Source organism: Mytilus californianus, unplaced genomic scaffold (genome assembly GCF_021869535.1).
Source record: "Mytilus californianus isolate M0D057914Y unplaced genomic scaffold, xbMytCali1.0.p SCAF_9, whole genome shotgun sequence".
Taxonomy (NCBI): Eukaryota; Metazoa; Mollusca; class Bivalvia; order Mytilida; family Mytilidae; genus Mytilus; species Mytilus californianus.
Window position 1 is genome coordinate 6,467,861 of NW_026262745.1, and position 16,277 is coordinate 6,484,137.

General features: G+C 33.4%; 1 protein-coding gene across 1 annotated transcript; it reads right to left on the bottom strand.

Moving 5' to 3' along the window:
* Window positions 1-771: 771 nt before the first annotated feature.
* LOC127715710 (uncharacterized) lies at window positions 772-5,611 on the bottom strand. Its single transcript, XM_052221870.1, has one exon. The coding sequence runs from the start codon at window positions 5,209-5,211 to the stop codon at window positions 3,634-3,636; it is 1,578 nt and encodes a 525-aa protein (XP_052077830.1). The 5' UTR covers window positions 5,212-5,611; the 3' UTR covers window positions 772-3,633.
* Window positions 5,612-16,277: the final 10,666 nt, after the last annotated feature.

Consider the following 16,277-nt stretch of genomic DNA (forward strand, 5'->3'; position numbering starts at 1 on the left):
AATATAAAGCTTTATTACAACTGTTTCATAAACTTAACATTAACCAAGAAAACTAAACATTGACCAATGAACCATGAAAATGAGGTCAAGGTCAGATGAACCATGCCAGGCAGACATGTACAGTTTAACAATTCTTCCATATAACAAATATAGTTGACCTATTGCTTATAGTTTAAGAAAAACAGACCAAAACACAAAAACTTAACACTGAGCAATGAACCGTGAAAATGAGGTCAAGGTCATATAAAACCTGCACGACTGACATATAGATCATAAAATATTTCCATACACCAAATATAGTTGACCTATTGCATATAGTATAAGAAAAAAAGGCCGAAACTCAAAAACTTAACTTTGACCACTGAACCATGAAAACGAGGTCAAGGTCAGATGACACCTGCCAGCTAGACATGTACACCTTACAATCATTCCATACACCAAATATAGTAGACCTATTGCATACAGTATAAGAAAAACAGACCAAAACAAAAACTTAACTATAACCACTGAACCATGAAAATGAGGTCAAGGTCAAATGACACCTGTCAGTTTGACATGTACACCTTACAGTCCTTCCACACACCGAATATACTAGACCTATTGCTTATAGTATCTGAGATATGGACTTGACCACCAAAACTTAACCTTGTTCACTGATCCATGAAATGAGGTCGAGGTCAAGTGAAAACTGTCTGACGAGCATGAGGACCTTGCAAGGTACGCACATACCAAATATAGTTATCCTGCTACTTAAAATAAGAGAGAATTTAACATTACAAAAAATGTTAACTTTTTTTTCAAGTAGTCACTGAACCATGAAAATGAGGTCAAGGACATTGGACATGTGACTGACGGAAACTTCGTAACATGAGGCATCCATATACAAAGTATGAAGCATCCAGGTCTTCCACCTTCTAAAATATAAAGCTTTTAAGAAGTTAGCTAACGCCGCCGCCGCCGCCGCCGGATCACTATCCCTATGTCGAGCTTTCTGCGACAAAAGTCGCAGGCTCGACAAAAACCCAAAATAAATCCCAACCATCCTTTAGTGGTATGGAACCTTGTGCTAAAATTTTATAGAGATCCATGAACTTATACTCAAGTTATTGTCTGCGAACCAAAATGTCTTCAGACGCAGGCACAGACAACACCATAACATAATACTACCGCAAATAAAAACCAATTAAATTAAATCCTAACATAATATAGAAAGTACTGTGTGTACACATATAAATAAACAATTATAGGTAATATTAAAAAAATGCACGTTTCGGTATATATTAATTCTTATATGTTCTATTTGATATTCAACTTATACAATATATCTGATTCTCAATATTTATTTTTCTACAAGAATAATAAAAGAGAGATTTTTATTCAATGCCCTCTGCTATCGCAATATTTTAAAGTATTACTATTTTGATTTACGATTACTGTCTGACTATTTCACCATCTATGGAGTAAATTAAGGGAGCAATGATAGTCTTTCTATATAATTCCCCAATAAAAAAACACAAAATATTATCCGTATAGAATATGTATTTTTTTCCCTAGCCTTCAGCTTGTAAAAAAGCATGGTAACCTATACCTTTTATCATATATTTGAAAAAGCATGATCTAAACTACAACAGCTGTACAATGTGATAAAGTTTGAATAATATTCACCTTTTTTTTCAATTCTATACTACGCTGATATACTAAAGCTTATATATTGTGTTTTATCGGTAATTTCAAAAATATGACAACTGTTTATTGTTTGCATAGTCTTTCCATGGCCCTTTCCACGACGGTCATAGGATGAAAAGCATATGAAGTTTATGAAAAATGTCAATAAAATGCAGTTGCCATCAAACATCTAAGTTAATATATATAAAACAAAACATTTCAAAATATTGAAGAAATATTGAAGAAATAAATATAATGCCTCAATATAGTCTCTAAACCAACAAGTTTTCGCGAGCAATTTAGTAAGCAACTTTCGCGATAAGAGAAATAATCAACTGTTAACATTAAGAATATTTCCAAATAGATTGAATGAATAGCCCGAACACGAAGAAATGTTTCTCAAAATTCTCTTGAGTTGCTTGCAGTAATTAATGCCTCTTAGGTTTATGAATTTTTGTCAGATGTTCGGACTCTTTTCTTTCGATTGAGACCCAAATAATACCAATGCAAATAAAAGTCCGAGTCAACCTTTTCCCACCATTTTGTAAAAAAAAAATATTTCGAAAAGGAGCTCCATAAACTATCAATATTTTTAGCCATATTTTGTTCCCAAACTAATGCTCTTCTGACTTATAGTATCAATTTCAAATTCTAGATTTTTTTAATTTCACCTAATTACATCCTTAAGTTTTTCCAAATTGTTTTAAGGATGTTCGCTACTCTTGTTTTTGACTTTTTGCCAGATATTCGGAATCCTCTAGTTTTATCCATATTGTGCCAATACAAATTTTGCCCGCTTATCCCTACTTTTCTTCATAATTTTATTGCATATAGTTTCAAAAGTAATTTTTGAAAATCTTATAAAATCCTTGTTATTTTTTCATAGTTTTTGAGAGAAAATAGGAGCCAATGTTAAATGTATGAAAAATCTAGAGAGAATCATTTCCCGCCACATTTTCAATTGCTTGTCTCTAAAACATGAACACGGACCTTTCATTTTTTTCTGCTTTCTAAGCTCCATTATTTGTATACTATCAATTTATAACAGTCTTTGAAAAGGCTTGTTATTTTTAAACAGAGGAGCGAACATCCTTAAAATCCTACTTTTCTATCGCTGTTAGGAATGATACACTTCCATTCCCCGTAAATTGTTAAAATGTACCAGGGAAAAAGATGTTAAAATGGACCAGGAAAAAAGAAATTAAACTTCATGTTCAGCAGAGAATTGATTTCTTTAAAGTTTACATTTAAGAATGGCTAAGTTTAAACAACTCTATTTTGAACCAACCAGTTGAAAATTTTGTTTGAAATATTAAAATTAGAAGATTTGGAATAATTCCTTTTATCTAAACAACAGAGACAAACAGACAATATTGTTCACAACAGCGTAATAACAATGAATATTTATGATTACATAGATGGAAATATCAACAAAAATTAGTTTCCATGTCTTAGGGATAAACAGAACCACTTAAACGGTAAATAGTTACTCCACTAGATACACATTTAGATAATAATGGTCTCTTCAGTGATGCTTGAGGCCATAATGTATCAAAATCAAACACTTATTTGACTATTGAATAGCTGATGTACTAAATAACGACCAAAATAAAGCCAAACCCGAATATTGATTAATGTTAAAAACTGGAGTGAGTCAGAAAAATAATTCAACCCAAAACATTATACTGCAAGTTAAGTACTATTCGTGGATTACCAATTTTCGCGGATCTCATTAGAAAAACGAAACCACGAATGTGTGTGTTCAACGAAGTAAAAATTTCCGGAAAGCTTGCATGCACACTTTTGATAAACCGAGAAAACACATTTTTTCATCTCAATCCACGTACGTTAATTGGTACCCTCGAAAATAAACGAATCCACAGTATAAATATCTCTGAAAAATAACTATTCTGCGTACATATGTCGTTCAAACAATGAATAAGTGTATTTAAATGAAATTTCACAACATTAATATCGAATGGTTTTAAATGTTACAACCTGTCCTCGACTGTTGCTTTTTTCCCGTTTTAGTTTACACCAACGCGAGAAATGACTGGAATCATTAGAAAAGAATATAAACTGTTGTTCACCTAGTCGTCCCGATGCCCTTTCAATGACAGTCTCCACGTCGTAAACATTATAGTCTGGTGGACCATATTCCAATATCTTAAAGCTGCCATCAAAATAGACTCTCAATTCCTCTCGTTTAATTGTCCTATGCCGAAATATGCCACAGAACGCATAATGTGCAATGTAGCATGTAACATGAGAATTGTCGGCATCTTTTATGTCCAAGATGACAGCATCATGCCACAAGTTCCAGTAACTGTACCTTATGATGTTTCCCTTTTGAACATCTTCTGCCTTTTCTATTGGCCTAATATTTACATTTAATAATTGTTCGTTGATTTCAAAACACTGTTTACATATTATTCCGTGTTCATATTGCTTTTCATTCCTGATCGATTCATCACTTATCCCAATGAAACCACTTTTCCAAAACAAACTACTGGTTAATCTGAATTTTGTTACTTGAATACTGAATTTTCTTCCTGTAACGCAATATGTTGCAAAATGTTCGCAATTATTATCGAAAAGGTCATAATCGTAATTCTCACTCGTCCCATCACATTCAACAAAATTTCTTGCTCGTTCGGCAGTTTCTTTCCGCGTGAACGGCCTTACTCTGTAAGCTATGACACGAAGATTTTGTGTTGCAAAGTTAAACAATTTGGTTGATTTTCCAATGAGAGCTTTTTTGCCAAGAAAGACACCTGTTGCTACTCCAAATATTGTATTTGTTGCTTCTATTATTTCAAACCGTTTGCCAGGAAGTTTAGAGTGTACAATTGCATGGTGATCGTACACTGTACCAGCAAATACGATATGATCTCCTTCTTGAATTTCGTATGCAGAGAAAACAGGAATTGCTTTGACACATTCAATACAACCACTCATTTCTGATAATTCCTCACAACTTATATGTAATGCAATGTTGTTATCCTCTGTGCTTTGATTTGTTGTGGTAAACGACGCATTGTTTTCTAAATTTGTAAATCCGAAGTCATCATGTGATTCAGTGTTATCAGGTGTTGGATCTACAGATGATCCATCAATTGCATTTTGAACCAATGTGGGTTGCATCTTTTCTCGCATCGATAAGAACGACGGATTTCTTTGTGCACAATGTTGTGGCCGATGTGAACAATTGTCTTTAGTGTCTTTGACAATGCGTGATGAACGTACCTCAAGCGTGTTTTGAAGATCATTGTCTATCAATATTGTTGGAACATCTACTAAATATGACGTCTTCTTGTCTTGGTCGAATGATGCTGAATCAATATTATTGGAAAGTCTTTTGTTCGGATGAAGCTGTTTGTCTTGGACAGTGTCAGCATCAATCAACCTGTCTATACCACATTTATCCGTTAACTTCTCTTTATCTGCAGATACAATTGTTACATGTCTGGATATTTTAAATTCTCCATTCTTTCGTTCCTCATGTTCGACTGATAGGACAGTATCATTATTAGTTTGCCCCGACATAACTTGCTAAACCTATAATTGAATGTGCTAAAGTTCACAGAACTTGAACTTTATTATCCATCCATTGGCTAGGCCTTGACCTATTGTCGTTGATTAATACGATAAGCCATAATCTATTTCTTTTAATAACCCTTACTGTTCTAATATCACATTATAGAATATTGAATTGGCCTGATATGTCATTTAACTCATAACAGTCGATATTAAATGTTACAAAAATCCTTCGGCCATATTGGACAAATACATGTATAACTAAGGTTTCACTTCAGGACTTACGCAAAAGATTCTTTTATAGAATATCACATTATTTAATTTACACAATGGTCACTGAATTTTTTTTTATTAGTGCATTCCCACAATACAATAGCATCGAGTTCTACACATCTTTATGTACCATATGCATTCTAGAAGAAAAGAATAAATAGATAGGTATAATAAATATACAGGAGTAACAATAAACTGTTGACACAAAGATATTTCTCGCCTGTCGGCATAAAATTCTTATGAACAGCAACATTGCTTATTAATTCAAAGCTATAATCTAGTAGGCAGGGCCTGAAAATGGTTTACAAACTGGGATGAACAGACAGTAATGTAACTTTATAAAAAAAAATATCGTTTATTGTAAGTAGTAACTTAACATTGAAAATTGCTAATTAATTCAAAGTCACTGATCCATGACCTAGGGGACAGGGCCTCAAAACAGTCGTCAAACTGATATGTACTGATAGTAATGCAACTTTATATCAAATATTAATGATCTATCACAAGTAGTTCCGTCACCGTCGCCGTCGCCGAAAAAGCAATGCGTATGTCTCGCTTTCCGCGACTTTTGTCGCATGCGAGACAAAAACCATACCTCGAAAATAAACTGAAAGAATTTTGCAGCAACATTTTATGAATTGATATTAAGATCTCTTTTTGGTTTTAAAATATTGTTTAGGCTCAACCTTTTTCCAAAGTTTGTCATCTCCATATGCTGTATAACCATGATAACTGAAAAGAAGATTAACGTACGAAAACATTTTACCCTGTATCAATCATCTGTATATGCTGTATAAATGATCAGAAAAATAACGGACGAGAACATTTTACCCTGTATCTATCATCTGTATATGCTGTATAAATGATCAGAAAAATAACGGACGAGAACATTTTACCCTGTATCAATTATCTGTATATGCTGTATAAATGATCAGAAAAATAACGGACGAGAACATTTTACCCTGTATCTATCATCTGTATATGCTGTATAAATGATCAGAAAAATAATGGACGAGAAAATTTTACCCTGTATCAATCATCTGTATATGCTGTATAAATGATCAGAAAAATAACGGACGAGAACATTTTACCCTGTATCTATCATCTGTATATGCTGTATAAATGAAAATAAAATAAACGGGCGAGAACATTTTAGCAGGATCTGCTTATCCTTCCGGAGTACCTGAGATTCCCAGTTTTTGGTGGGCTTCGTGTTGCTCAGTCTTTAGTTTTCTATGATTTGTTTTGTGTACTGTTGTTTGTCTGTTGGTCTCTTTCTTTTTCAGCCATTAGTTTAGTTTATTTTCGACTTATGAGTTTGAATGTCCCTTTGATATCTTTCGCCTCTCTTTTACCATGTATCTTTTCATCTGCACATGGTGTATGAATGATAAGAAATTAACGGACGAAACCATTATAACCTGTATCTATCATCTGCATATGCTGTATAAATGATGAGAAAATTAACGGACGAGAACGTTTTACCCTGTATCTTCCATCTGCATATGAACAGAAAATAAATGAAGAATGTTTTACCCTGTATCTTCCATCTGCACATGATAAGAAAATAAATGGAGAACGTTTTACCCTGTATCTTCCATCTGCACATGAAAAGAAAATAAATGGAGAACGTTTTACCCTGTATCTTCCATCTGCACATGATAAGAAAATAAATGGAGAACGTTTTACCCTGTATCTTCCATCTGCACATGATAAGAAAATAAATGGAGAACGTTTTACCCTGTATCTTCCATCTGCACATGATAAGAAAATAAATGGAGAACGTTTTACCCTGTATCTTCCATCTGCACATGATAAGAAAATAAATGGAGAACGTTTTACCCTGTATCTTCCATCTGCACATGATAAGAAAATAAATGGAGAACGTTTTACCCTGTATCTTCCATCTGCACATGATAAGAAAATAAATGGAGAACGTTTTACCCTGTATCTTCCATCTGCACATGATAAGAAAATAAATGGAGAACGTTTTACCCTGTATCTTCCATCTGCACATGATAAGAAAATAAATGGAGAACGTTTTACCCTGTATCTTCCATCTGCACATGATAAGAAAATAAATGGAGAATGTTTTACCCTGTATCTTTTAACTATGCATTACTGTATATGTATTATGTTTGTTCACGTCCTGATATGCATGTAACATTGTCCACTACACGTTATTATGTTTGTTCACGTCCTGATATACATGTAACATTGTCCACTACACGTTATTATGTTTGTTCACGTCCTGATATACATGTAACATTGTCCACTACACGTTATTATGTTTGTTCACGTCCTGATATACATGTAACATTGTCCACTACACGTTATTATGTTTGTTCACGTCCTGATATACATGTAACATTGTCCACTACACGTTATTATGTTTGTTCACGTCCTGATATGCATGTAACATTGTCCACTACACGTTATTCGTCGATTCACAAAATCACCACTACATCTTTAAATATGCATCCTATTCACGGAAAAAGAGAAAGCTTTCCTTGCGTGTCCATTTGCATACTATACTAGAGATAAAGTTAATAAAGGACGAGAACGTTTTACCTTATATTTTTTATTAAGGCATGCTATATCATGGGAAAAGAGAATTGTTTCCTTGAAACTTTTATCTGTACAAACTGAGTCATGGGAGAAGAAAACATTTACCCTACTTAATCTTTTATTTATGTATTCTGCATCGTGGAAGATGAGAAAGTTTTCTATATCTTTTATTTATTATAAATAAGAAGATGTGATATGAGTGCCAATGAGACAACTATCCATCCAAGTCACAATGTGTAAAAAGTAAACGATTATAGGTCAAAGTACGGCCTTCAACACGGAGCCTTGGCTCACACCGAACAGCAAGCTATAAAGGGTCCAAAAAGACTAGTGTAAAACAATTCAAAAAGGAAAACCAACGGTGCATACTGTATCACGAGGGAAGTAAACGGTTTACTCTGTAACTTTTATTTACGCATACTGTATCATGGGAGATTCAGAAGATAATGTTGGTTTTTTTTCGTGCATCTTTTATTAACGTAAACTGTAACATGGAAGAAGAGAACATTTTTTCCTGCATCTTTTATTTGTCTATGCATACTGTATCATTAAAGAAGGAAAAGATTTACCCTGTAACTTTAATCAATGCATGCTGTATCATGGGAGAAAAGAATGATTTTTCCTGTATCTTTTATCTATGCATACTGTATTTTGGGAGAAGAGAATGTTTTTCCGTGTATTTTTTTATCAATGTATACTGTATCATGAGAGAAGAAAACGATTTTCTCTGTATCTTTTATTTATGCATACTGTATCATGGGAGAAAAGGAAGTTTTTCCCTGCATCATTTATTTATGTATACTGTTTCATGGGAGAAGAGAACTTCTTTCCCTGTATCTTTTATTTATGCATACTATATCATTAAAGAAGGAAACGATTTACTGTGTAACTTTAGTCAATGCATGATGTATCAAGGGATAAAAGAATGTTTTTCGTGTATTTTTTATTTATATATACTGTATCAATTCATGAGAGAAGAAAACGATTTTCCCTGTATCTTTTATTTATGCATACTGTATCATGGGAGAAAAGAACGTTTTTCCCTACATCTTTTATATATGAATACTGTATCATGAGAAGAGAACGTTTTACACTGTATCTTTTATTCATGCATGCTGTATCATGGGAGAGGAGAACGTTTTAACATGCAACTTTTATTTAGGCATTTTGTATCATGGGAGAAGATAACGTTCTCCCTTGTATACTTTATTTATGCATGCTATTTTTAAAATGGGAGAAGAGAACGTTTTGCATGTTTTAACATGTAACTTTTATTTGGGTATATTGTATCATGGGAGAAAAGAGTTTTTTCCTCAGGCTGTATCTTTTATTTATACATGGTGTATCATAGGAGAAGAAAATGTTTTCCCTGTATTTTTTATATATGCATACTGTATCATAGAAGAGAACGTTTCACCTTTTAACCATTATTTATGCATGCTGTATCATGGAAGAGAAATTCAATGTTTTATTTTGGTTTTTTTTATTCATGCATGGTGTATCATGAGAAATAGAATGTTTTCCTTTATCTTTTATTTATGCACACTGTATTTTCGGAGAAGAGAATGTTTTTCGTGTATTTTTTATTTATATATACTGTATCAAAATGAATTCATGAGAGAAGAAAACGACTTTCCCTGTATCTTTTATTTATGCATACTGTATCATGGGAGAAAAGAACGTTTTTCCCTACATCTTTTATATATGAATACTGTATCATGAGAAGAGAACGTTTTACACTGTATCTTTTATTCATGCATGCTGTATCATGGGAGAGGAGAACGTTTTAACATGCAACTTATTATTAGGCATTTTGTATCATGGGAGAAAAGAACGTTCTCCCTTGTATACTTTATTTATGCATGCTATTTTTAAAATGGGAGAAGAGAACGTTTTGCATGTTTTAACATGTAACTTTTATTTGGGTATATTGTATCATGGGAGAAAAGAGTTTTTTCCTCAGGCTGTATCTTTTATTTATACATGCTGTATCATAGAAGAAAATGTTTTCCCTGTATCTTTTATCTATGAATACTGTATCATAGAAGAGAACGTTACACCTTTTAGCTATTATCTATGCATGCTATATCATTGAAGAGAATGTTTTATTTTGGTATTTTTTTATTCGTGCATGGTGTATCATGAGAAAGAGAAAGTTTTATTTTTATTTTTTATTCCCCCACATATATGTCCAAAGGGTGTCTGTAACATGCTTGTGGCATGTAAGGGACTAATCAGATGATTTCCTAAAGACCCGGTGGTTGTTCAACAGTGGAAAAATAGTGGACCTGTGAACGGTTTGGAGGGATGATGCGCAGCGCTCTGCGAAAGACAAAGAAAAAGAATGTTGTATAATTGGAGGTATAATAGGCCTCTTACTTGGTTGAGTTAGGACAAATCTTCCATTTCTTGGTTGGTTAGAATATTGCTTTTCGATCCCGAGATTGCGGTTGGTGGGACCATCCAGTGTGTATTAACATGGTTAACAACTATAAGTTCAAAGTTCTTTATTTCCAATTAAGGGCCCCTGACGGGACATAATGACAACAATGCACAATACACAATACATTGTCATTCATAACACATGTGACGGGATTACTTCCCTTCATTAGTAGATACTTAGTCAGCCGTAAGCGGTTGAGCTAAGGAAGTACTTCTTTAGCTCAGTCGGTATACGCGCTGCCTTGTAACACAGAGGTCCCGGGTTCGAGTCCCGGTGGAGACATACGATTTTGCAAGTAGAATCATGCACTCCGGTTACACACATAAACATATAAATGAAGATAAACTATATGTGCAATATAAACATGCTACTTGGTTGACCCTGGCTATGAATGTTTAATTCTTTACTATGTTAGCAACTCTCCTGAATGGGTAGCTGACAACAGAAAAATTTAAATTATTGCGTTCTTTAAGGTTCATCATAACAAATGGACAAAAATGGCTGTATTTACACCTCAAAAACTACTCTGTTAAAGACTTACCTGTCCAGTTTGGAAATTTTTAAGGCCTGGAATCCACTATAGATATATAAAAGTTAAATGCATTTTGTGTTTCAGAAAGATGAAATCTTTTTTGGATTTTGATGGCCATTTTTTTTCCTTTCTGCAGAAGGTGTAAAAATGAACTAAGTTGGGATAAAACTTTGAGATGCTCCCTCTCAGGTAAAAACTGTATTGTATTGTATTGATTGTCCTTGATTGACACGGACAATAGACAGACAATAGGTATCTACACAACTATAGGTGAGTTAAAGGGTTTAACTGAGTGGACAGTATCAAAGCAATTCAGGTGTTTGTTTATTTTTATACCTTCTGCAGAAAGGATAAAAAAATGCCCATCAAAATCCAAAAGTGATTTATATCTTTCTGAAACAAAAAATGCATTTAACTTTTATATATCTAGTGGATGCCAGGCCTTAAAACTTTCCAAACTGGACAGGTAAGTCTGTACACAGAGTAGTTTTTAAGGTGTAAATACAGCCATTTTTGTCCATTTGTTATGATGAACCTTAAACACCTAGGCAAGACTGAAATCTAAGGAGCAATTGAATGACGGATTCAGAGGGAGTCATCCCTGCTTTTTCAAGAAGAAAATAAGCATTCAACGTCAATCATGGGAAGCCCCACTATCAACGTATATTTACGTTGATAGTGGGGCTTCTCATGGATAGAAACAAGTGCCTGTGTAATATATAATATATACCTGGTCAAAATGTCTGATCAGCATAAGAAGTTTTGTTTACTTCCGATACGTCACAGTTGTCATATTATTAGATTTTGGAAAATATGCAGTCTAATATTAGAAAATGAACTATTGGCATTCAAATTGGGCATTTGTTTAAAGTATTATAAATCAAATATGTATTACTCAAATCAATCATGTACAATTATAAATACATACATACCATGACAATATAAGCAACAAACATGATACATACATAAATATAAAATAATTACATGGCATGTATGATTTATTAGAATCCGTTATTTTGATTGGCTGACAACAATCGCAAGGCACTCCAATGTCATGTTTCCCCCCGAATAAAATACAACAGCTATGACTGCACGTGCTATCCGTGTCAATGTTAGAATAATTCACTGAAAAACAAACAAAAAGTGTGATATTACTTAGGAGATAACTGATTTGTATTTTAAGCTCCAATTAACGGTATCAATTGGTGAGTTGATGATCGCAAATTAAGTTTACAGGCGACGCGTTAGCAGAGCCATATATCAAACGGGTTTTTGCGACCATCAAATCACCAATTGATGCCGTCGGAGCTTAAAATACAATATTGTTATCTCCATTCTAATGAAACTGACAGAAAACAACGTTAAATCATACATTTAAAATATGTCATATATGTCGTGTGCGCTTGCGCGTACGTTTTCATAGCATGAAAATTGGTCACGTTATCCAATCAAAATGAACGTTTCAAACGATGTTGCATTAGAATCTTAATTTTATGGTTGTAGGATAGAAATGTTATTTTATAAATTGAATGATTGATCTTTATATAATTTTAGGGTTGTAAAAGCCTTCATCGTGCGCACATTTTTCGCTTCCGCGCTTCATACAGAATTTGTCTCGGTCAACGCTTTTACACATCAATAAAATTATAAAAAGAAGCATTCCATTCTTAAGTGCCAGTCTTTGTAAGAATCAGGCAATTTAGAAAAATTTCAAAACATGGCCGAAAAAACGCACCAACCTAACCACCCGATTTTGAAGGTACCTTCATCCTGAGATATAAATGGTAGGTCTTTCGTTTCTGTGTGTCTGATAATTCGTGAAATATTTAGATACATTTTGGTTATAATGATAGCAAATTAAAGAGTTATCTCCCCGTAATTGTTAATTTCTAGTGCATTTCAACCAAATTATGTCTTGAATTACCAGAACAGAGAAAGGATACGAATGTTATATGAATGCACCATTATACATTGTGAACATGAATTAATGTAAAGCTGAGCGGGTTTTTGTTTGTCATGATTTCACCACTGCCTGATTCTTAGGCAGATTGGTACTTAAGTGCAATAACTTCGTACATTAAAACTAGATATTTGCTTCTCTATAACATGTATATATTTGCGTATTGCTGTGTGTTTGTTTTTTTCTACATTGGCTAGAGGTATAGGGGAGGGTTGAGATCTCAAAAAACATGTTTAACCCCGCCGCATTTTTGCGCCTGTCCCAAGGCAGGAGCCTCTGGTCTTTGTTAGTCTTGTATGATTTTTAATTTTAGTTTTTTTTATATATATTTCGGAGTTTAGTATGACGTCCATTATTACTGAGCTAGTACTTCTTTAGGGGCCAGCTGAAGCACGCCTCCGGGTGCGGGATTTTCTCGCTGTATTGAAGACCCATTGTTGGCCTTCGGCTATTTTCTGCTCTTTGGTCGGGTTGTTGTCTCTTTGACACATTTCCCATTTCCATTCTTAATTTTATATATTATATATCTCTGCCTATGTGTAGTGACAACTGCAAATTATACTTTGTCCATCGGATGTCTTATGATTAAGAAATACCCTCTACCAAGAAATTTGTTTTGCATACACACGTATAAAAATTGCGGTTTTTATCCAACGCAATCAATGACTGCCATTGGCAATTGCCAAATAAATGGATCACAAGATGTAACAAAATAGATCTTATTATTAATTTATTACCAAACAGAAAACAATAAACTTGCGGAAAAGATGGTATACCGCAAACATGAGGTGCAAACATTTGTACACCATATCCGGATTTCGACAATTAATGTCTCTTCAGTGATGTTAGGAATCGAAACGGTATTTGGAAGACCATATAATTTACCTCAAATTAGGATAGACTCTTGAATTTTGAAAGTCAAAACAGGATGAACGGATATGTAAACCCGAAGGCAAATATAATACAAGCCCAAACGAAAAAATATAAACAAGTCTAAATTAAAAACAACGTTCAATAGATATATGAAGATGTGGTATGAGTGCCAATGAGACAACTCTCCATCCAAGTCAAAATTTATATAAGTAAACCATTATAGGTCACAGTACGGTCTTCAACACGGAGCCTTGGCTCACACCGAACAGTAAGCTATAAAGGGCCCCAAAAATTACTAGTGTAAAACCATTCAAACGGAAAAACCAACGGTCTAATCTATATAAAAAACGAGAAACGAGAAACACTTATGAACCACATCAATAAACGACAACTACTGAACATCAGATTCCTGACTTAGGACAGGTGCAAACAAATGCAGTGGGTTTAAACGTTTTAATGGTACCAAACCTTCACCCTTTTTCTGAAACAATAGTGTAACATCACAAAATAGAAAGACACACTATAAAATATCAACTGAAATAGCTTAACTCAATCAAAGGACATATTAACACCATTGAACATACACTGAACAAATAAATTTGACCTATGATACAATGTAAATACAAAATAAATAAACTAAGGGATGAATAATAAACCTATGATTGCGTTGGATAAAAACCGTAATTTTTATACGTGTGCATGCAAAACAAATTTCTTGGTAGAGGGGTCTAAATACAGCATATATATATAAACTATCAATGTTAAAGTTCTAATTTTAGTCATAGTGCATTTAACTTTGATAACTTAAAAGTGGTTTAGAGAGTGTTACATTCTATTTAAATTAGTCAGAATAAAGTTGTATTTACGTGTGCAGAGTGTATTTTTCTATCTTGATTTTTATATTAGAAATAAAGATATCTTTTAGGGGTTTCTAATTATTTGATCTTTCATAAAATATCATTCTAAAATGTTCAAAAGTGGATGAAAATTAAGGTCGAATAAGCAAACTTAATTTTGAATATAATTACACCTTATATAAAAATGCCGGATTTTGATTGGTTGTTAGCCAGTATATTTTTTCGCATATTCTAACATTTTTACCTCATTTCAAATGAATTTGCCTGGTTTTTTTTTCACCTCTGCCGATGAATTTGCCATTTTTGAGATTCCTTTTTTACCATCGCGAGCCTGTTCCCGCCAAAATTATTCATAACCTTTCTCACTTTATCCCGACAACATGGCCAAGTTAAGCACTATTGATTGAGTTAAACCGAAAACTGTCAGAAAAATACATATAAAGAGGGGGAAAAAATGTCTATACAAATGAACGATTTAATGATGGAATAACAAGGACGTTTACACATATAGATACCATGACGTTACAAAAAGACAACATGTACAGACAGTTTCAATCAAAATCTATTTGGTGTAATTTAACAGATATATCATGTTATGGAGGGGTATTTGCGAAAAATACCAGTCTTGGGACCAAATTTTTCTCGCCTAGCGGCTTGGGAAATTTCACCGTCCCTTGACTGGTACTTTTCGCAAATACCCCTCCATAACATGATATATCTGTTCAGAAACCAATTTAGAGATATTGCACACTATCATTTATACATTAATAATCAATTGAGTTACTTCCCCTGGGTCTGCAAATGAATATATTTGATAAATATAATCAATTAGAATAAGAAAATTCTGAATAATTTGTTAAGAAAAAAAATGTTTTCTTTTTATAAAGTTAACAAATAGCTTTAACAGGTTTATTGTTGTCAAAATTGAAATGTTTAATGTAAAAGATACCATATTCTATTTTAACGACAATGGATTCATAAACAGATTTGTTTTCTCCACTTTTTTAATTAAAATCTAACTAAGTAATTTCTTCAGTATAAAGTGCCAGTTCTTGACACTTCTGTACACAACTATAAAAACTACCACTGAACTAGAAGAAAATAACGACTGGTAGGACAAATATGAATGATGTAGGAAGTATTATAGAACTAATTTGTGATTTGTGTCATTCGATATATATGTCCAGAAAAAAGATCACGAAAGAATAACTAACGGTTGTCAAGCATTGCATTCGGATCATGAATGCAATTAGTATGATTCTATTTCTAATTCTGTGAAAAATCTTCTGTATTTTCAAAAGGTGGAACAAATCAGAAAAATAGAATTACGTCAGTCAAAATGATTCAACTTCCTTAAGAATAATGTGAACTACGTGAAAGAAAAAAGAATAATGTGTCTGAGGACACAAATGCCCCTGCTCAAGCTTCAAACAAACAAAAATGTGACGGACGGATAGATAGACGAAAGGAAGGACGGTCAATGGTATACGTAACACTTAATGCCCCCGTCGTCTACGGGGGCATAAAAATGCAGTACTTTTTGAGAATACATAAAAGGCGACAAACAAT